Raw genomic sequence first — 23,026 nt, forward strand, 5'->3', positions numbered from 1 at the left:
TGTGCTTCACTAGTATTTGGTAGGATTAATATGTAAGTGCTGCTCCCTTGAATGTGTGATCTTGGTTCTTTTGGAAAATGAGAGGCTATCTCCAACTTTTCCATATTGTGTATCTCAATCAATTTCATCTAGATAGCATTAAGAATCTAGACTTTCTTTGTTAACTAAAATGTCGAATGATATTTTTGAAAGATGGGACAAAAACACAGAGATGTCCTTATTGTGCATGATGACATTGTTCATACAAATGGCTTCTTAAGTATCTTGTGTTGGTTGATCACTTTGCTACAACTTCATCTTGTCTAGTCCTATAGGAAATTTGACTAATCATCATTACCAAAGAACTTATAGAGACGTGTAACTTGATAGAGTTCCATCTACTTTGGTCATTCAAAGTAATATTGATCATGATATGTTCATTGAAAGAAATATGTACATGGTTGTGATGGAGTAGGAAAGACAAAGAGGCATAAGGTGCAAAACAACACCTACCATTTACATTCAGTTCACTATTACAACCATGTTCTAAATTCACTCCTATATAAATTTCTTATGTAAATTCGTAGCTATATTCTTGACTAGTGCCATCTACCCAAAGCATATATACAATGTATGATGGTATGAGTAAGGTAAATAACAGACATTAAGAGGGTTGTCCACAACTATTAATTTTTATAGATGCCACCTTAAAGCCGTGGATGTGTGTATATGTGAAATTACTTGTTCTGTATGTAAGTAAATATTGTAAATTTTTACCTGCATATTCTAATGCAAATGTTGGTCGATAACTTTGAATGTAGTTCCACCTTCTTAGTGTCGATTTAATGTTGCAACTTGCCAATTTGTATCCACTTCAAAGAGGGGCTTATAAGAGCTGAATAAATGTTCACCAATATCCATAAACTTTTTTGCTTTTCATTTACCAAAGATGCCAAGTGAATATCTAAAACAAAATATGAAATGGGTGTCTTCTTCAACCATAACATTCCATACACATCGGTACGAAACAAGATAATGTGTTCTCTTTCTTCGAGCTCTTTTTCTTTCTCTTAGATCCTCAATGCGTACAACATTAGTCATCTCGCTTCTTTTTTTTCTTAATCTACATGGAGATCCAATATGTAACCCACTAGGTGCAAAAAAAGTGGCTGCCCAAAGTTAATAAAACATAAGAACACATTAGTCACATCGTTCTGTCGCTCTCCATAATGTGAACGGGCTTGTCTGAACAATGTTTGATTTCCCATGAGACAAAAATTTCACCTGTCATAATATTCGGACATACCCAATCGATCCACTTCATATCTACGGAAGCCTGAAAATATCAGGTGGGGGGGCAAAGGTGTGGGATCAAAGGTATAACTTTTGAAAGGCCAACTTGGACCTACACTTGGGGATTGCAAGTTGTGGCAAAACTTCATGAATATATATATGAGTGTGAGTGAATGAGTGAGTGTGTATGTGTGAATGTGTATAGACTTTGAGTTGTGAGCCCTCATCTCTCTTGAACAGAGCACCATGAAAGCTCTGGGGCCTCTATAGCTGTCAAAAACCTTACTTTTTTGGCCTCTTTTTGTGATGAATGGTTATGAAAACCCTAAACAAAACTTGCCTTTCCTCACCATTACTGGAATACCACTCCTCAATTCCTCCTCCTTATCATCGCCTTTTTCTTCTTCTTCTTCCAATTACTGTGTAATTCCATAGAATCAAACATCTTCTCATAATCAATATATAATAGCTTCAGTTATAAATCACTTCTAGCACTAGGAGGAGATGGCAAATATTGATCTGATTAGATGCATTGCCAAACCCAGCATGGCTTGGAAAGACATAATTTGTCTTGCTATCTATGAGCTCATGTATTCCAAGTGCCACATCATGTCCATTGCATGGAGGATGCACCAAGTGGAGGGTGGACACCCATCATCATCATCATCAATCAATGATGAATGCACCAACACCACCACCAAGTATAGTTATTCTTCTGGAATTCATCATCTCACCAATGCATATGGGTCTCATAAGCTCAATGACATCCAAGGCATTGTGCCGTGTGAACCTTTGGTATCTCTCGATCCCAATTGCCTCGATGGCCCCTCTATTACAAAGCTGGGAACTGATCAGAAGAGTGCTCGATCGCCACATCATGCCCTTCGGAGAAACTCGAGCAAGGACAATGGCCCAAATGGTCGGATCAACGGGATTTATAACGAGCTCGAGGGTGATTGGGTAGATGTGAATGAGATGGATAGTGATAATTGGGTCTCGGATGACGAAGAGTCGGACAATGATAGTGTACCATCACCCGACAAAAATTGGACCTTCTTCACGGGGTCCCATAGGAGAAAGTTCCCCCCACCTCTAGATTCCCTATACTCGAGACACGAGGAGAATACTCGAGGTTCCCATGGATGCCGTACCACGTCCGCGACTGCTTATTGCCTCCGCTCATTCCGGATGGAGGGCCGGTTGGTGTTACGAGAAGCGAGAGCTCCGACGTACGAGTACTTAAAAGTGTCGAGAAAAGATGGGTGCTTGAAGGTGGACTTAATGAATCCAACCCACAATTACCTTTGATGAAGTTGTGGTGGTAGTGTCAATGAGGAGATTAGTCACTAATGTTTTGTAGTTTGTAAGAGTAGTTCTCAAATATCATTGGCCTTTAGGAAATGAGCAATAGCCCATCGGAAGTATTTTTTTGTTCTTTTTTTTTCCACTCAAATCGTAATGCTGATTACTACTATGAGAGAAATGGTACATAGCTTGTACTCAACTTCATTACCATGGGTTTTTTCTAATCTTGCCATCAACATAATTTACGCATTTCCTTTCTCTCTATTCGAACAATTTATATATTATAGTGACATTTCTATAATGTGACTACATTCCTTGCAAATGAGAGCCCTATACAAAAGTTTAAATTTCTCACATAGTTCCAAAACATACCAATAAAGGTTAAGGTTTTGTTTTCCCAAGCCTCTTCATAACAATTTACATCACTAGAAACAACGGAATGAAACAAAGTAAAGTAAAAACATGCTAAAGAATAGGCTAATCTAGGAAAGGTTATCTCCATGTTCTCACATTTATAAGCTTGACCACAAATACAATCATGTGTCTAAGTCAAACATGTCTTGTAGCCTTAGACAACCATATAAAGAAGATGAACCCATGTATAACAAGGTCAAGGTCTAGAATTCGGGTTTTCCTCAAGTTGGTGCTCAAGGAGCATTCCTCACCGATCATTCTAACAATGTACATGCAAAAGTATAGTTCAAATTGAGATAATTCACACAAACCTCTTTTCTCCTAAAAAGTGATTCATTCTAATAAAAAACAATTACATGACTAAGCCACTCTTTCACAACTTTATCGTGAACTCCACTCTACAGAATGAATCACGAAAAACCATAAGCTTGAATCCATATGCTTGATTCTAAACTAGAGAACATTGTTGTGCTTTTGGTACATGCTATAAGGAAATCTGGAATAGGTGAAAAATCAATATTTTAAGTTTAATTAAAAACCATAATTACCAATCCTCTCATTTCAACTCGTTTGGATGGAAGCAAATCAACATCAACAAATTCCTCGAGCCTGACTATCTTCACTGTAAGTTCATAACACCAGTAAGATATTTGGAAGGTTTGAATTTTATCAAGAATTCTTAAAATGGGCCTATGCTAGCTTGAATCTCGTTTTCTTATACTTAGGTATATGATTTAAATAAAGCTTTTTGAATGTTGATTCTAATTGTCTATAGTAGTTTGATTTGTTAACAAATTATGTTGTGAATGTATATCATTTGGAACTTACAGATTATCTTCTTAAAACTATTTATAGATTGTGAATCCATTTGATTATTCAACAACATTCAACTATGTATTGCATGTTTATTGTGTTATCCATAGCTACAAATGATTGTTTCAATCAACAATTAGATTGAATTTTCATAATCTATGTATGAAAACCACAATGTAACAAAAATCAGGTCAATCATATTTTAGCCTAATTATAATTAATTTATTGATATACCAATGTCTTTAACAACCAATGGAACAATTCATATGTTTGACGAAAAGTGTGATCAAAGCCACTAGGCTACCAGTGGATATAGCCAAGGTTAAAAGTTGTATACCTATATATTCATATTGTGTGTGTGCACACACATGTGTTTGTTGGACTCTATACTTCGCTTATGACAAGTAATACTTATACAAGTACAAAAGCATCATACAAGTTGTGAGACTAGTTTAAAAACTAATTGTTAATCAAGGAATAAATCATTATATATGAACAAGAATCAATTCATTTATAAAATAATTCATAACTTCCATCAAAGTATAAAGGTTAAAGTTAGGCGCTTTTATAGAGAGAAAGAAACGAAGTTGCCATGTGCTAGTATAGAACACGAAGAAAAGGTTTTAACAACGAATACATATATGAAAATGTTGTGTCATCAAGGAAGAATAGAATGGTGCCATTTGTGAAGGAAGTCAAGATTGAAGATGTTAGAACCAACACACATTGAGGCTTTCCTTGCGTGAAGGAAGTCAAAGACTTACAACATGTTAGAACCAACACATAGTGAGGCTTTCATTGTGTGGTGTACTCCTAATCTTGACATGTTTTAGACTTGTTTGTGGATATCCCACCAATAAATAATATCATGCATTGGTACATATCTTACACTAGACTTAACCATAAAGATGGAAATATGTATGTGCAGTTTGTACCATACAATACGTCCGCAATTCCTACTTCTACATCCTTATTTCCACAATCATATATATATATATATGTATGTATGTATGTATGTATATTTACAGAATGCAGTTTTTTAACTAGAATTGGGAGTCAATAAATTGCTTCTCATGAGAGAGTGGCAACGAAGTAATCCTGCCCATTTTTATGTTAATTCTATGTAAAAGGGAGAGGAGGAAGCACACACACACATATATATCTCTAATGGGTTTAGAGGAGCGCAATGTGTTGAAAACACAAACATGCCAAAGAATAGGAAACGCAAAAACGCAAAACGCAAAAAAAAAAAAAAGAAGCTTCGGGCATCCCCATAACTTTTCTTCTCATATATAATTTAATGAGGCGCTCACCTTTTGCGCTGCTTTCATTGTTTTAAAACGATCCCTAACCCTAAACCGTAAACCCTAACCCTAACCCTAACCCTAAACATGTCTTCCCTTGTTCCACCCCCCCTTCCTCCTCCCCCTGCTAATACTGCCTTGCACGACGCGTCCTCTCCTGAATTCACCGGAACTAAGCTCATGATCTGCGCCATAATAACCCTGTGCTTGGCCCTCACCTTCCTTTCGCTTCTCCGCCTCAACGAGAGATGGCAATGGTGGACGAGCCCTAACCCTAGTGCGCAGAGGCAAGAAGGAGGTTTTACCACGAATCCAATCCTCAGGAGGATGAGGATGGAGACGCTGATGAACGAGGCGGAGAGGAGGAGGAGGAGGAGGAGGAGGGAGGATGAAAATGAAAGCAGCATGAATGATGGCCTGAGCAGCAGGGGGGGGCAGCTAGATTTGGAGTCGAACCCTAACCCTGGCCCACTCACAAGGGAGGGAGGGTACTACGCATGCCCTAACGCCATACTATGCAGGGGTCTTGACAGGGCCGCCATTGATACGCTTCCTACCTTCTTCGCAGGCAGTAATGGCAGAGGAACCGGCGGCGATCCTGACTTTTGCTGCGCCGTGTGCCTGTGCGAGATCCAAGGCGAGGAGAAAGGGCGGATCCTGCCGCTCTGCCTGCACCGCTTCCATGCCGTCTGTATCGATCTGTGGCTGCCTTCCCATCCCACCTGCCCTGTCTGCCGTCGACCCGCCATGCTTCCTCTCACCCGCTCCATCCCCGCCCCCGCCTGCACGAACTAACTAACTAACTATCTAACTAACTAACTAACTGTCGCCATAGCCATGGCCATGGCCATGATGATGACCACATTTCCTTTTTTTACCCTCACAAAATACCACTCATCTTGAGTGCCCATATCCAGTTAAGTAGTCAGGAAAATAAATGCACAGGAACTCTTGTCCCACCCACTACAGTCTACTACTGTCTACTGTCTACTGTCTACTACTATATACATACTTTGACCCGAAGCTCATATTTAATCCACTCATGAAAAGAAACACACGATGACATTTGCCATGCATGGGCTCCCTCCCTCCTAATTGATGATGAGAGAAAACCACAATATTATTAGAACAAATTTTCGCATTTTTCTCACTTTGTGGCTCCTCTTTTGATGAATGAAAAACACACTTGATCAGACCCATCATCCCACGCTCAAACTTCCATAATTATAACATAATGAGACGGGCGTCGTTCCTTTCGAAATGCATATCGAAGAAAATGTCGGTGGTCGAAATTCGCGATCGCCCCGTGATCGTGACTCTGCTCCATATGATCTCCTACTTTCTTTCCTCACTTTCTTCACACACTTGCATAAGATCTCTATTCACTATATTATTTGCTTTCCCCATTGACCCTTGCATATATATGATGTCTTGCTTCATTACCTCACAATTTGCATTGGCCATCTCTTCGTGAATCTAGTGAAAAGTAGAGCTCTACATCGCTTTATCATTACAGTTTCCCCTGGGGCTCCCACTATTGTTTTGAGATCTCCATACTCCCAAGTATGTTGTTGCTCCGAGTCTTGTTTTGGGATCTCCAGACTTCAAGTATTAAAAAGTTAATCTACTAGCCTCTTGATCTACTAGTAATGATCGAATGCCCTAATTATTTGTCTCTAAGTAATTTCTCCTTTGTGACGTTGCTTCATTAACTCTCAATCAAATCCTAAATGACTTTTATATACTACATTGACATTATGTTACTAGTGGCATCTGTACAAAACAACTTCTTAACATGCTCTCTTTACTAGATGTGCTTTCCAATCTTATTTCTCAAATGAGACTCGGTGTTGGAACTCCTCTAAGGAACGATCAATCATGTTTACTTTAGGTCCTCATAATATATTTGTGATTGACAAAAATGCTTTCTATGAGAAATTCTATCAAATGCATGTGAGCTCACTCATAAAACTAGCCTTTACTACACTTTTTTGTAAACAATGATTGGTTTTAGAGTTCATATCAATTCATAAAGGACAGAATGTGCATGGTATCTTTCCTTAAAATGTGTTTCTTACCTATACTTAAGTTGGGTCTTTTGACTAATTGAAAATCTTTGTTGTTTAAGCATTGCTTAGATGATATTTTGTCTTGAAAATAGTGTTTTCAATGTGTACTTTTATCATAAACCAACCTTCTTTTCTGCACATTTATAATGGAATTAGTTTTGCTGAAATTTTCCGGACCAGTTACGATATAGTACCTCTACAAAACTTCCTTGAACTCTTAACATCAATTATACATGACAAAGACAATGAATGTTTTGAGATTCAATAATGTGACGAAACATTGACTTGGTTGAGGCCCACAATGATGTGTTAAATATAATGTTTGATTTTGGAAAAAAAGAAAGAAAGAAACAGAGATATCGATCATTATTATACTACATTGTCATATGTTCCTTCACTAGAGAAAAAAATATGAAAAATCTTTTATTTCAAATCTATCTATATGCATCTCTTTCTATTATTCGTTGGATGATCTTTCAAAAATTGTTGAGACTTCTTTCCATATTGATGTATGACAAAAATGTGTGGTTTTCCTCACAAACAATTCGACTGGTCATTTGTAACTTGCCCTTAGGAATGCTCTTAGACTCTCAACAATGGATTTTGCTTTCTTGAACGTTGTGTTAGAAGTCAAGGAGGCGCTATGAACAATCTAATCATATAATTGTCAAAAGACCCTAAATGCTTACCATCAAGCCACCCCAACCTAAAATCTTGTTTCCAACACGTTAGTGTGAACAAGTTTAAGGCTTATATTTCATTCCTGAGTTACCCATGCATAGAAAACAAAACGAAAGTTTCCTTAAATATCTCATTCTTGTCATTGTACTTCTTCAAAAGCTCCTTCTTGACCCTTGAAACCAATAATGAGAATAAAGGTAGGATGAATGGGGACGGAATTTTGGGGATTGAACTCATACACATCCTCATATGATGATAATGCTGATTCTATTAACATTTTATGAATAGGTTAACTTGATAAGGAAGTATTGGTTTGCTATGGATTGTATTTGTATGTATTTGCTAAGAAGTATTGAGAAGACAAATGTTACTGATTAGGCAACAAAGAATTTCATTGATGTCCACTTGGTAATTGGTATTGGCAAATATAAAACTAATGCCCATGCCTTAAGCATCATCGGCATGGCACACCAAACACAGAATCCATTTCTAATAAGAGGGGTAAATCAGATGCATTAGTGATGAGCCACAAAAGAGTTGCATCAATTTTCGGTAGGTGCTTTGGGGTTATAGGAACTTCAAGGTAGCTGAAAGTCCAACGAGCCATAGGGCTGTCAGACTGCAGTTTACAACCAAAACATAAGGAGTTGCAACACCTTCTCCCTTAATTGGATTTTATCAGTTTGATCAGTCGTCTTCTTTATATGTGGGAGTGATACACAAACCTCGCTGTTGGCAAATGCGTAACAGAAAATATTCAAATGAGAGCTTTGAAATTATGCCAAAATGCCGAAAAACATTCCAAGAAAAACAATGATTGGGCATCAGTCGTCTATGTGAAAGTTACATTAACGATTGGGGTATGTATGTGTGGTTGGGTCACTTCTTGACACAAAGTAAAAGCAAGCAACCATAACTTTATGAGATCTCATGAGTTTGATTGTATTGCTCGGGTTAATTTTTCTCAATCTGAGAAATGTTACATAGAGTATGTCCAAATATACAAGACCGAGAGTTACAAAAGCAGTTCATTGTTCGGCAACAAATTACCCCTGTGATTAATTCATCTAACTCTCATTCCCAGTTATTTTTGCCAAGGCATTCTCAATATTCTTTGCCAATTCCGCTCTACAAAGTTATATGCAAAAACCACCACCAGTAGTTAAGAATCAGAAGGACAAAACATAATCCAAAACATAATCAGAAGGACAAAACATAATCCAAAAAACCAAGGGGAACAGACCTATCTGGCTTGAAGAGTAGGTATCGATATATGAACCACTGTATGCATCAGAAATATTCAGTGTTAAGAAATATACAGTATTTTAGATAGAAACCAACAACCTGAAATAATGAATGAGATCCTACTTACTCCACTGAAAACAATGCCAACAAACTCAAAGGCGTTTGGAAGCAGGGGCAATTTATCGATTGCCTACATCTCATGTGACAAACAACGTAAATAATGTAGTCTTAAGTACAAAAGAAAATAATCCTCTTTGGAACTAACACAAGCATGGGCATAAGCATACATTAATGGAGGTAATTAACCTACAGCTATATAGACTATGACAGAGTCCAGATTAAATAGCTGACCAAAAATTAATGGGCCTATCTTTTTGCCTCCCATTAATGTATGTTTATGTGTATGCGCATAGCAAGAACTATGTAAAATATCTGATCATTGACTAGAAAAAACCCTTCGGCAGTTAGTAGATCAAATTTGTGTAAACTTACGGCGATCAGTCCAATAGAGGCCCACAGAATGATTACTCCCGCAAAGCCAAGGCCCACAATTGCAAGCTTATCGTCAGTTTTTTCCCACTGTATGACAAACATTGTAATCAATCATCACAAAGGATGAGTTGAATCTCTATTTATTATTTCTTAGACACACATGTCTCACACACATACGTGTGTGCAGTGTACCCACCGCTTCCTGGACAGACTTGACGATATCTCCCGAGGTGTCTCCAGAAGCCATGGTGATGATTCTACGACTCTGACCATGGCCTTTTATACAAATATCAAAAAACCTCATACTAAGGATGTTATGTCGTGTATTTGTTTTACAATAAATCTAGTCTTGGATTTCATTTTCAGAATCTCATTGGTCATGGTGTTACGCATTGGGTTTAAAGTTAAGAAATTCACAACATGATGTAATATGTGAGATTTTATATTAAAAGTCTCATACTTGTGATGTTATGCATTAGATTTCATGTTAAGAATCTATAATTACGATGCTACATATCGGATGTATGTGCTATGATAGATCTGTGTTTTTACCCATGTTCACATACAAAACTATGATAATCCTAATGACGTTATCTGTTGGATCTAATTGCTTATGATAAATCTAACACGCTCACATAAAAACTATTATGATGTTCATGATGTTATGTATTGGATCTAATTGTTTTATGCTCATTTATAACCAATAATGCTTCCCATGATGTTATGTATTTCTATGACATTTTCTATAATCATATTCACATAATGTCGAAAAAACAAAACCCATTATGATCCTCAAAGATATGGCGTCTTCCAATAGAATGTATAACAATATCGCATTCAAATTCAATTCAATTCAATTCATTTATATACCTTGAGGAGGAGATCTCAAAGAAACAGGGGAGAAGGAAAAGTTGCCAAAAGAAGCATTATTCCTCTTGAAGTAGGAAACAGCCCCAAAAGTGTGCTTGTAAGCAGGATTCGAACTTGTGGGTGTACCAGCCAAAATTAAATTCGAAACAGAGGACGAAGCCATTAGATTTTTTGTTCAGAAAAGAACCCTGCCTCCCCTAAGAAAAAACCTAATTCTTCTTCCTTCTTCACCGATATGAGTATGAGTTAGCTCTGTAACGCTTGATGTCTGTCTTTGCTTGGCTTATCTAAAATACACGAATGATTGGTTGCTTGAAGGACTAAAATCTATCCGTGCTCCATTAGCCTATCCACTTCACTTTTTTCAGCATGGATCTGTAGTTGTTATATATATGTATGTATGTATAAGGAAATTGACTGGAATACCCTCCCTACTTTCATATTCCTTTATATCCCAAAATGCCCCCACATTTTCGTTATTTGGCCTTGAGTGCCCTTACTCATCATCCCCCACAAGAGAGGAAACGTGGGATGTTGGTCTCTCAAATCACAACATATAAATGAGACAAAAGGGGATTTATTACCCATATAGTTGATCTCTTGTGCTCCAACCAGGGGAATTTGAGGAAATAGGGAAAAATTTCGGCGTACTTTGAGGAAAGAAAATAAAGTGTTTGGCCATCCCAAAGTTAGTTCTCTCTCCAAGCTTTTTGGTTCCACAATGTTCACATGAAGGCAGCGAGAAAGATTTGAGAGGTTCAGCCGAACTCCTCGTTTGTGGATGGGAATTTGACTAATGTGGATCACAAAACGTTTAGGATCATATGATGCTACAAATAGGGTATTTATTTGCTCACGTTGAAAACCAACTTACACAGCAATCTATAGGGATTGAACACTTCATCCTAATCCAATCCCTTCGAGTATGCTTTTCTTCCAAGGGATCTATTTACCTTCCAAACCCATATAATCATGAGCACCTTCAAAGGCCTATCCACAAGCCCCAAATCACCAATCCATCACTGCATTATGCATTTTGACATCTATGGTTGATTTGTGCTAGAAATCTTTCAATGCACCTATCATAAAGGTTGGTCTGATACTACTATTATTTCCAGAATTTCAGCCACATTGAACCTCCTCTGAGCTTCTCACTTGACCATCATACAAAAATATGATGGCCCATCTATCAATAATCCATTATGACTGTCAACGCAACCATGCACACTTCAGAAGACTTGAGTATATACACACGGAACAATACAGTCCACTCCAAGTTCCACATGTTTTTATTCGATGCAAATGTGTTCCTAAGACTGATAATTAGGGGTGTGAAAATGCAAGGTAAATTAGCAAAATTTTATCAACTCAAAAAGACTAGTGTTTTTCATAATACTTGTGTTGTCTTACCATAACATCAAGTATTATGGAATTCCTTGGTTTTATAGAAGGCTGAAAAGTTAGCACATTGACAGAGACATCAACACAGCACTTACAGCATTAACCCAATTGTGACCATCCACAATTGAAATATACATGCAATGTGTTCAATTGACATCATCACTATAATATTAATTACAGTCTTCTTTATTACTTTTAAAAGAGGAAGAATATAAACACTACAGGTGAGATATACATTAGAAGTTCCATGTTTTTAAACATGACTCTAGAAACAGTGCTGACATGTCAGTATTGATAACATTAGTTCGGCAAGATAGACCAAACTTGTAAAGAATGGGCAGGTTCTCCTTTGTATAATATCTTCAATCCATTTTTGCCCATTATAATAAAATCTAGTGGCACATCATTATGACACCATTAAAAAAATGTGTTTCCTCACTGATGGCCTCTATGTACACAACCACCAAAGGGACATGTTTTGTTACCAGAATTCGCATGTTTGGTTCATCTAGATTCTGAAGGACCAATATTAGAAGATTGAGACGCAGACCTTCCATCCTTAATTACATGCAATCCATCCTTAACCACACTGGACAAGCTCCCATTGCCAGATCCTACTAGCTCTTTTTGTTCGCTCGTTGAGCTAATTTCATTATCAATAGGAAGTGTTTGTTTTGGACCATTCAATGCCACACCCAAGACAAGGTTCTCTTCAAGTTGTGACTTAGTCATCCCAGAACCTATTCCTCGATCAATGTCCCCTTTGGACGAAGATGCATTCTTTGTATCAATCTTCTGACCAATAACATCCGCTTTTGTGTGTGTTTCATTGATTTCTTCCCTTGTGTTACTCTCCTCTTCTCCCAAGGACCAAGAATCCTCTTCCAGATCAAGATTTGATTTACTTATTCTTTCCAATTTTTGCTCCATTGGGGATTCTATTACTCTAGCATGAGGCTTCTGAGGCTTTGTTCCTCCTACAGGCTGTGAAATCTGCTCTAACGTCTTGCTTGAGCTTTTCTCAGATTTCATTGACCCTACATCCAAAGGCTTGACCTTATCACCACCACCACTATGCACTTGTGAATCTACTGGATCTTCTGGAATTTTGACTGGGGGTTTCTCAAATGCAGCTCCCAGTAATGTTATATCTTTAGAATTAAGACCCATGGAATCGAGTCCTTCGAGTTGGGACTTTTGCTTGCTCACAACTTTAGAATCCGAAGCATCAGAAGAATTATTGTTCTTATGACTTTCATCATTGCTCACTGTCACGCCTTTTACTTCTTTCTTTGGATTTGTATTCTCTCCAGAAGTCTGTTCATTCCCCGAAGCTCCATCGCTACTATTAATCATTTCATCTCTTGCTTGTGATGCTCCATTCTTAGAATTTGTAATTTGGTCAGCATCACGGTATGCATTTGCAACAGCAGTTGCCTCAATCAATAGATATGGCTTTCCTTGGGATTCTGCAGAGCGATTTGTATCTCGGAATGGAGTACCCCTAGGTTCTATATCATCAAGTACACGTTGCATTGATCGAATCGGGGTAGCTAACCGGGCATGATGATGACTTATAACTTTCATCAAGTCCAATAGAATCACTTCCTATATGAAAAGGCACAAAAAGATGTCATGACTCATTCACTTCAGGGAAAAACTCTAAAGGTCATCTCATTGCCGTTTTCTCTCTTTAAGGGGTTGAACAAAGGTATTTCAGAAAATAAAGAAATTTCAGGGGCACTTGGGTAAGTAAAGAAATGCTTGGATATTTTAAAGTTTTCTCTGGATTTTCACATTAGCATATAATGTACTGCTGTATGACAACTAACCTTCACTCGCAAGTATTCTTCAAAATGAGGAGTCTTCACAAAACATGAAACTAGAACCTGCATGAATGAATCACATGATTCAAAGGCATGGACTATGATTATCTATCTAAAAACTAATTCTATTGAGTTATCCTAAAATTAACAAAGTATATGGCAAGGACCATCACCATAAGAGCCTGATTTTCAGGAGCAACACTTTCAAAAAATACTCTTCTGTGCAGCCTTCTTTGTTCAACTTGAGGATGCTTGGCTAAAACCTTTCTCATATCAGCCACGATATTCTACATAAAAGAAACAGTGAGACAAGCATAAACAGCAAAAAGCCAAAAAACATACATAAAAATGGGAAGAACTTTCTTACAGAAATCTTGCTAACATCTAGATGGCTTATCCCGAAATATGTCTTGATACGCCAGTGTGACTTTTGAGTTAAATTTCGAACAACACTCACAGTAAACTTATGATTCGGAATATGAACTGCTTCTCTATCATCTCCTCGTACTATTGTTGGTGACCACCACCCAACATGCTAAAATACAAAAAACCATTAACCAAACTAAAAGAATGGCATGAGAAAGCTTTCCTACTATCATGCTTTTGACGGGAAAATCTTAGAAGAAAACAGTTCAATTATCTGAATATGGTTGCATGTAAGTTAAGTTAGTTTACCAACTTCTGATGAGGAAAAATAGGAACAGAAAGGAACATACTTCAACTGTACCAGACACTTCATAACCATCAATTTTTGTCTGAATCCACTCATTAAGAACAAAAGGGCGTGTTGCATGGATCATTATACTTGAGAGGAAGTTTGTGAAGATCTGTAAATGACGTATTGTTCATACTTGTTAAAATACAAAATATGATATTATGAAGTAAGTTAGAAAGATACTAAAAACTACGAAATATTCCTGCATTTTTTTATGTCAACAATTGCTCCTGATTTTTGTCATTTCTCCAAACTGCTTTTGTCAACCACCAAAAGAGAGAAAAAGGGTATGAATTGCCCATATAATTGCTCAAATAGCACATGTAATTCCTCTCTCAAGAGTTGGTTTAGAGACAAAATGAAAAGTCGCATTTGGTGAAATAAAGAAAAATGCAGGTATTTTGAAGTTTTTACAAATAACAATTATGAATTTTAAGTTCGTTGACAAGTTTGATTATGTTGTGCATCAAACTTCAAAACTCTGCTTGTCGTAAAGTTTCTTACCTCTCTGCCTGCAAGTGTAAGTAGCACTGTACCAAGACCACCTGCTGTGAGCATTTTTTGTGTAGAGAAACCCAGCAACTCCATGAACAAACATATTGCAGCTATCCATACAGCTGTATAAACAGCATTTCCAACAAACTGAGCACCAAGCTGCAAAAGTAATGGTTTCATTAAGCTTTGCTTTCATGAGAGGGAGAAAAAGATGAATCCAATTTATAAGAGTGAATATATGCCTCGTCACTTTTTGTTTGTAAAAATACAAGGAGAAAATATTTCTAAAATCCTAATTGACAGCACAATATCAATAACCAGATGCCCATATCACTCACACTGCGAGAATCTTGGGCATCTTGTCGATCCAACATTATTTTGTGCATCTGCTGAATCGCACTGAGATTCAAAAGAAAAAGTACTAAGATGATCCAATTGTGATTCATTAGACTAATATAAAACCTATTACATCAGTAAGTTTGTCTTACCTGTTCGTGCAGTATGCAAAAGCCAATACTGTGGATAAGGACCGCACAAAGTTTAAAAAACGTTGTTTGATTGCCTGACTTGTCTCAGTTGATAACACAACAGGATCAAAGGCCCTGAATAAACGCAAAGTGTAATGTCATAGTGGCTATAAACATAATGATCAAACTCAATGCCCCGCCCTTACCTGCAGATTAATATTACTCCTATCCATAGGAGCACAGGTCGCACATACATTCTCATGATATGATTCAATTGACTCTCCTTCCAACTCCGGTCCTCTTTCTATTCGACATACGGCTCCTTGCCCGTTAAATTAAATCTAATTACAATAAATTTAAGAAGAGAATTTCAAATAATATGCATACATGCAGTACAGTTCGGTGTATGAACCGTAGTATGGGTCCAAGACCCCATGTTGCAAATGCCATAAGCCCAATTGGTGGAGCACATTGTTGTAATAATTGACTCTCATGAATAACCTTGAGCACACTACATAATCCAAATAATAAGCCATCTCCATTATTTACATCATAAACTAGAAGCCAATAATTATTTATTTCTAAGTAAAATAATTTTATTATGTCATTTTAAATCCAAGAGGCTGTTGTACTGCCCAACTTTCAACAGAAGGGACATGCACATAGCACAAAATGTTGCCTTACAAAAAATCCTGAGGTTTTTGACAGTATTAAAAAAAATTATTTTGTAATAAGAACTCGGTCATCACTAAACAGATGAGCAGATAAAGTCTGGAAATTCATGAGTTACTCAAAAGAAAATGATATGAATAAATAATAATATAAATTAAAGGATAAAATTCCTCAAAGAATCCAAACTCCCTTTCAAAAGGCTACGAATACTCTCCATAGAACTACTATGCCGCAATAAATATATTTTTGGTACATGCCTGGCAATAGAGCTTGCTGTGAATGTTTTCACAGCGTTTACAACCTCCTTGGATGGGAACGGAGTAGCTGACGCATAGACAAAGTTGAAACCACCCTTAATTTGAGTTCTTTGTTTGGATTTCAAGACTGGAATACACCGCCCAAACTGTTTCATGTACTGAAATTGGAAATAGCATATGATATTCAGTAGCTGAAATAAACTTGACCACAAAATGCCCATTGCATATAATCACATTAAATTTTCTTGGTCTTTGTTCAGCAGGAATATTATTGCAATTCAAACTGAAGTCATATGTACCATAGTGCGAGATTTTTTAGGGTGAATTGCAGCAAGCCGAGTTTGATATCCCTGCACACAGCATTGTGGCTGAAAGTGTATCTAGTAGAATAAGGAGAACATTATTTAGCAGCTTCCTCAAATAATCCTAGAAATATGTATCAGCCAAGCATCAGATTGAAACATAAGAGCACAGAAATTACTGAGAAAATAGCTAGTTCATGATGTGATCCAATAAATATATATCAGCCAAGCATCATCTTGATCAGTGCATTACAGCATCAACATAACAGCGAAGCTAGCAATTCTATGGTATGGTCCTAGGAAAGGTAGTCAGAAAAGAATAGCCTTGATTACAGCAAAAGCATTTCATTTGAAGAAGCATAGAACTTTCAAAAGGATTCAGAATTTCATGACGTGCTCAAACAGTGCATTACAACCAGGAAATCAGTAGACAGCTATTCGTTCCATGCTATGATCAAAGCAAAATGTCATCAGCCCAATACAACCTTAAAAAGTGCACTGCGACATGCATTTTGCAGCTAGAAATTTATGTTGATATCCTAACCTTGAAAAATGCATTACCAACAACACCATTATATCGGAAGAGAAAAATAATTCAAAATCCATGCTGACATCATAACACTGAGCAATGCATTACAATACTGCCATTTCATGTCAAGAAAAAAGATGAACCATCCAAAACAACTTAAATTTCATATTAAAGTTAAATCTTCAAACTGCATACCTGGTGCAAGGATGCATCATGAACAATACGATGCAGCTGTAAGGAGCACATAGTGATATCACTTTGGCTTCCGGTACATCTTTTATTTTCGGATACAATGATATGAATTTCTAGCTCCTTCTGCTGTTACGCCAATTTGTACACTCTACACGTTTCAGGATTTACAATCCTTCACCAATTATGCCATTGTTTCTGATCAAAATAAAAAGGAACGTACTCAGGATGGAAAAGAAACAATTTTTTCTTCCATGATTTTTTACGAAGCGATCCCCATTGTTTGTGACAAATCCTACACAGAGACTGCAGTCAATAAAGAGAAACATACTCGGGATAAATAAGAAACAATTTTTCGAAGGAGATTGGTTCTTCAAAGGAAATTGTAGAACGACAGGAACTCGGCTGTCATAGAATACCTGGCCAAATGCCTTTCTTTCTGCTTCTTTATGAGACTTCCTGTTTTTTCTTTTGCGATGCTTCCTGCTTTCCTTTCTGATTTCAGATTCGATGCTTTCTACTTTTCAGATTCTTTCTTTGGTCTACGTTCTTTCATAGAATCCTTCTGCTGCGTTTTTCCCTTCAGAATCGCGCCCGCTTAATCGGTCTGCGAGGAGGAGGAGGAGAAGAAGAAGAAGAAGAAGAACGCGCAGTCGGATCGCGGCGTCTGAAGGAAACCCTAGCCACGCGTGACGGAAGGGAATGGATATGGATTTTTTCTTTCTGACTGTCTGCTTTGTTGTCTTCTTCTTCTTCTTCGGGAACGTGTGTTTTTCTTAAGTCGTCGTTACTGTTATATATTTTCGTTTCGTTAGTCACCACTTCTTCTTCTTCTTTTTATGGAGGCCAAAATATTTACAAGACCATGCCCTTCGCTTCCCTTCCCTCTACTCGAATCGCATTGCATTTGCACGATGCTCTATCCGAACTTCTCAATAATTACCGTGCTACCCTCTTCACAACGCTTACCTCCCCTCCCACCCATCGCAGAATGAATGCAAAAGAGAGAGAGAGACAGTCAATAAAGGCCAAGAGAAGAGAAACCCACCACAAAACTGCGTTATGATTCTATACTTTGTATAGTACTTTAAACAAACGTTAATCGATGAAATAATTACACTTTTATGCTTTGGTAATCAGGTTCAAGAGGAGAAAACTAGATTATGGGTGGGGGTTCCTTGTCAGGTGAATTCACTTAAGCCTCCCTTCCAAATCGACATGAATTCCACTATCTCGACCAATTTGAGGCATGTTCTCTCTCTCTCTCTCTCTCTCTCTCTCTCTCTCTAATTAGCTTAGCCTAGTGGTAAGTTGTCTACACTACTAGCATTACACCTTGGGTTCAAAACCCAATTTTCTCACCTCTTTATTACACTGTATATATCTCTCTTATTTCTCGCCTCTCTCTTTCTCTCTCTCTCTCTCTCTCTCTCTCCCCCCGTACAATTGACTATTCTTTAGGTGTTGTTATTTAGAAATTAGTATATTATTCTAAAAATAAAGTTTTATAAATCTAGTAATCCTCTTTCCTACAATTTCATTCATTCGTACATATACTAAATAATTGCCATGGATTTTTATAAAGAATATGCTTTTGGATCCCAATGTATCAATTTTGATTCAGCACATGCTTTATCTTTTTCAAAGCAATATAAATGTTTCTCACCAAAAGTGATTTCGTACCCTCTCTCTCACTCTATTTGTTTTGTAAATAGTAATTTTATTAATTACAACTTACAAGATGTATAGATATAGTAGATGGAAGTACGATATCAAGTGAACCCCATTTCATTCCCCTCTATATCCCTCATCACTTAGTGCTATATCTATTTGTCTAGAGTTTCATAACAATGCTCTATGGAAGAACTTGATTCATATGTGTTGATAAAATGTAATTGATGCACTGCAGAGACCCACCAACATGACCAATGAAGATTGCGAGAATCGTGATCAACTTGTTGTGTTAAATATATGATTCCACTTGTCATATAACATCTACTTCTCAGTAATGGATTACTGCAAAAGGAATACTACATCAGCCAAAGTGTACTAATTGATGGATATTGCATGAGATTCAAAAGAAAGAATCGAATTTGACCTCAACCTACATAAATGAAGTCAAAAAAAGTTGTATGACACATACAAAAATGCTACATCAATCAATGTGTGGTAATAGATGTAGAGATAACATGAGATTCAAATGAAAGAATCAAATTTGACCTCCACCTACAATTTTTTTTTTTAGTAACACTTTTATTACTAGTGGGAAACCTCAAAGTGAGGTGAAAACCCACAAAGAATAAAGAAAAATATACAAGTGTCACTTAGACACTAAAGAGCTTAAAAGCACTCAAAAGCAAATGTTGTAAATTTGGAGTGTGATGCCTCTAAGTTGTAGACAATCAAATAGAGATTGCATGAGGGATTGCTTAAAGAAGTTAACTTCATGTAGTTGGTTTTGATCAAAGACCTTATTATTGCGGGTTGTCCAAATGGTCCAAAGTGCCCAAAATCGTGTCCATTGGAGAAAATAGGCATTGTCGGATAGGGCGCATGGAATTTGTCCAAATATCCAAAAGTGTTTACCAAACCTTCAGCTAGGAAATCTGTGATAAAGAGATGCACTTAGTCTTTGTACAAATGTTGTAGTGAATGACCTCCACCTACAATCAGTAGTTGAAAGGGCTTTGAAGAGTTTGAACTTAGAGGTGTGAGTCATGGTGCTCATGTACACATTGTCAAGCTCAAGGGACACGTTATACATAACACTCAATGAGGCACATTTGCATTTCTCAATGGTGTTAAAACGGTTCATAGTTATTCACACTCATATAAAAGTCGACTTAATATCTCTACGATGATGAGTGCACATTATTGAGAAGCACATATTTGTGATCGACTCACTAAGGATTCTCACAAACTCGAGTCAAAGTAATAGGCAAGGGCAAAGCAATATAGAAGAGTTGTTAAGGGAAATAATTTCATATTCTTTAGTTTTAACAACCTTACGAGGCTTAATAATTCCGATCCATAGTAGTCGTCATAATCTAAATGTATACAAGAAGCATGGTCATATTGTAATATGTAGGGAATTACCCTTTATTGGGCATGAATGGTTAATGCTCAATGGGCTAGCTACTCACAATTTTAATGTAATACTTTATTTGATTCAATGTAAATGAGTTAGTATGTTAGGATTGACTATACAATCCACATAAATATCCTCCGGATTTACAAATTTTCACACCACAACTTGCATTTTTAAAGCTAAAAGGAAAAATTACTTAATGCTCCTAGAATAGGAAAGATGACCTAGGAGACGAAGAGAGTATTTTCCGAGGATGCGAATGTGTGGAGAAGTTTGATTAGTAAGTTTACATTGTTAGAATGCTACTTAACTAAGCTATAAAAAAACTAGGTAATACCCTACACTCATGTCAACATTTAAAGCTTAACAATAAAAATGATAACGCTCAAACCTTAAGCAAACCTTGAGCACCAACTTCACATAACCATCAATTCAAGAATGCCAATTCCCAAGGGAGAACTACAAGTACAACTTCAGCCCATCAAAACTCTAGTTTCCCCAGTCTAGAGAAGGAAACATGCAATACAAAAATCACCACACCTTGGTAATGATAATAGCAAGTACGACAAATTTAGTAGGTTAGTACCAAAATTTAGAAGAAGAGGGATACCTACTTGAACTACATGTACAACTTCAAATAAATAGCTCATATGCTTGTGAGCCGAAGTTATTTGTTCGAAGAACATGCAATACAAAAATATACCAAACCTTGGTAAGGATAATACCAAGTACACCCTCTCTTTTTCCAACAATGGTTTATATTATGTCTAAAGTGATTTACGTGATATTCAGCATAGATTTTTACCTTTTCAATTGCTCATAGACTACCATTGACATACATAACTCCCAAACCAGTACCAAGAACAATTATACATAGCCACATGCCTCATATCGGTGGAGGAAATACCTAGAGAGGTAGCTGATACCGCCAACATATACAACCATTAACCATGTAGAATACATTCATCCTTTCCCATTGGTTCTTAACAACCTCTTTCTTTCAAAAGACTACATCTAAATTACCCTTGATAGCATCATATTCTCCTTTTAGTGTGTGCACCAAGGTCAACCAGATCTCCTTGACTACATCCACAACATTCCATTGAATTTGCTGAAATATCCTTTGACATCTACTGGTCACAAAACTCGTAACATTATTGAACTAATCGTCTCCCAAACCACCCCATTATCTACTAAATTAATAGGCATACATGGCGACACTTCCTCAATATATCAACCTTTTGTATATAATGCAAAGTTAACATTTTCTTTTTCATAATATTGTACCTTGCCCTTAATATCAACCCACATCACTACCCCCCACCCCCCCCCCCAAATTATATACTCTAGAGCCATATACCTCATGCAAGAGACATAATAACCTTTTCCAAGCCAGTTTAGCAACCATACATGACCAAAATAGGTGAAGAAGAGACTTCATCTCTAATCCACAAAAATCATACATCTCATCCATATCCTTACAATACATCCAAACCCTAATAGAAACCGCATAATGAACAATCAACCATCTAAATAGAATAATCTTCTTTGGAATTTGCATAGCCCATAGCCATTTCCAAAATGTGGTCATGCGAGTATGATCAACATTATAACTCAACCATTTTTTTAGCTGTTGTCGGCCAATGAGGTACCCTACGTCATAACATCTCCCTTCCCAATCAAACCGAATATTGAAAAAACAGAATTAGTTTGACATGCTTCCATTCCCCCGAATCCCATTCCAATTCACATAATGATTTTTTCCCCACTACCCATAGATGCCACCATGGATGAATAGCATTAGGATCAGGATCAAGGATCCAAATGTTAACTATCTTAGCTAAAATTCTAATAGGTTTTATTGTAGCCTCAGCCAAACATTCATCTTCTAGGGGGATCATCCCTAATCGTCCATCCTATAGAACATCATAACTAAGTAAGAAAGTATCATTATCTCCAAGGGCACGAACCCCAAGTAAAATTTGAAAATAATCCCACCCACTTATGAGAATTAGAATGTATATTATCCTGCAAGGGTAACTACAACTTCCATAACTCATCAACTATCATATTTCCTCATCTTATTCCTCTATACTCTTGTCGAATAATGTAAGTAGGATTGCGAACAAAGTGTTGCCACTTACTAAGAGATGAGGCAAAAATGAATCCACTTGAGCCCAATTTAATCTAAGTCTCATCCCAACGTAGACCCTTCATCATCTAGAAATTTAAATGCCAAAATTTTAGTATGCCCAGTTTTAGTAGATCAATGCCAAATTTTAGAATAATGGGGATGCGTACTACCACATATATAGCTTCAAATAAATAACTTAGGCTTAAGAGTCCAATTCACAGATATTGTGTATCATGTATTCATGTTCATTATTGATGACCAAGACCGAGCTTGTTTCAAACCTTCCATTAAAAATGTCTAACAATTTCACATGAGTAAAGGAAGAGTTTGTAACCCACTTTGCAAGACAATGTCCAAAGTCCTTGTAAGCCAGAGTCTTATATCTACTGCATGCCAACGAGATGCCAAAGTGACAATTAAAGCAGAAGAAGAGGTAATTGAGACACAAGCATAACATACATATGTGCTGATTAAGACGAGGAGCTA

The 23,026-nt window shown here is 37.0% G+C and overlaps 2 protein-coding genes across 3 annotated transcripts; both read right to left on the reverse strand.

Moving 5' to 3' along the window:
- Positions 1-8,755: 8,755 nt before the first annotated feature.
- LOC147869687 (protein CURVATURE THYLAKOID 1C, chloroplastic-like) lies at positions 8,756-10,825 on the reverse strand. Its single transcript, XM_087331960.1, has 6 exons — positions 10,466-10,825; positions 9,792-9,871; positions 9,596-9,682; positions 9,231-9,293; positions 9,102-9,139; positions 8,756-8,986 (listed from the first exon to the last, which is right to left on the reverse strand). Exons 1-6 carry the CDS (start codon positions 10,626-10,628, stop codon positions 8,926-8,928), a joined length of 492 nt encoding a protein of 163 aa, XP_087188086.1. The 5' UTR covers positions 10,629-10,825; the 3' UTR covers positions 8,756-8,925.
- Positions 10,826-12,033: 1,208 nt separating this feature from the next.
- LOC147869688 (mechanosensitive ion channel protein 2, chloroplastic-like) lies at positions 12,034-17,463 on the reverse strand. 2 transcript variants are annotated; one of them, XM_087331970.1, is made up of 13 exons: positions 17,325-17,463; positions 16,636-16,678; positions 16,299-16,458; positions 15,757-15,880; positions 15,576-15,673; positions 15,391-15,504; positions 15,241-15,301; positions 14,912-15,061; positions 14,409-14,519; positions 14,060-14,227; positions 13,866-13,979; positions 13,699-13,755; positions 12,034-13,474 (listed from the first exon to the last, which is right to left on the reverse strand). In XM_087331970.1, the coding sequence occupies exons 1-13, from the start codon at positions 17,373-17,375 to the stop codon at positions 12,371-12,373; spliced, it is 2,355 nt and encodes a 784-aa protein (XP_087188096.1). In that variant the 5' UTR covers positions 17,376-17,463; the 3' UTR covers positions 12,034-12,370. The 2 variants fall into 2 exon arrangements, with proteins under 2 accessions (XP_087188096.1, XP_087188091.1); XM_087331965.1 differs by having other exon boundaries at positions 16,299-16,456; positions 16,598-16,678.
- Between the last annotated feature and the right edge of the window lie 5,563 nt (positions 17,464-23,026).

The sequence above is a fragment of the Azolla caroliniana genome, unplaced genomic scaffold (assembly GCF_043228905.1).
Source record: "Azolla caroliniana isolate FFs.n. ecotype wild unplaced genomic scaffold, voAzoCaro1.0.p SCAF_1, whole genome shotgun sequence".
NCBI classification, from domain to species: domain Eukaryota; kingdom Viridiplantae; phylum Streptophyta; class Polypodiopsida; order Salviniales; family Salviniaceae; genus Azolla; species Azolla caroliniana.

Coding starts and splice junctions, on each gene's coding strand:
- LOC147869687 (XM_087331960.1), bottom strand. CDS start 10,628: ATGGCTTCGTCCTCTGTTTCGAATTTAATTTTGGCTGGTACACCCACA. Junction 9,140..9,230: donor TTGGCATTGTTTTCAGTGGA/GTAAGTAGGATC, acceptor TGATGCATACAG/TGGTTCATATATCGATACCT. Junction 8,987..9,101: donor CTACTCTTCAAGCCAGATAG/GTCTGTTCCCCT, acceptor ATAACTTTGTAG/AGCGGAATTGGCAAAGAATA.
- LOC147869688 (XM_087331965.1), bottom strand. CDS start 17,375: ATGTGCTCCTTACAGCTGCATCGTATTGTTCATGATGCATCCTTGCAC. Junction 14,228..14,408: donor AAGTGTCTGGTACAGTTGAA/GTATGTTCCTTT, acceptor TTTGTATTTTAG/CATGTTGGGTGGTGGTCACC. Junction 13,756..13,865: donor CTGAAAATCAGGCTCTTATG/GTGATGGTCCTT, acceptor TCATTCATGCAG/GTTCTAGTTTCATGTTTTGT.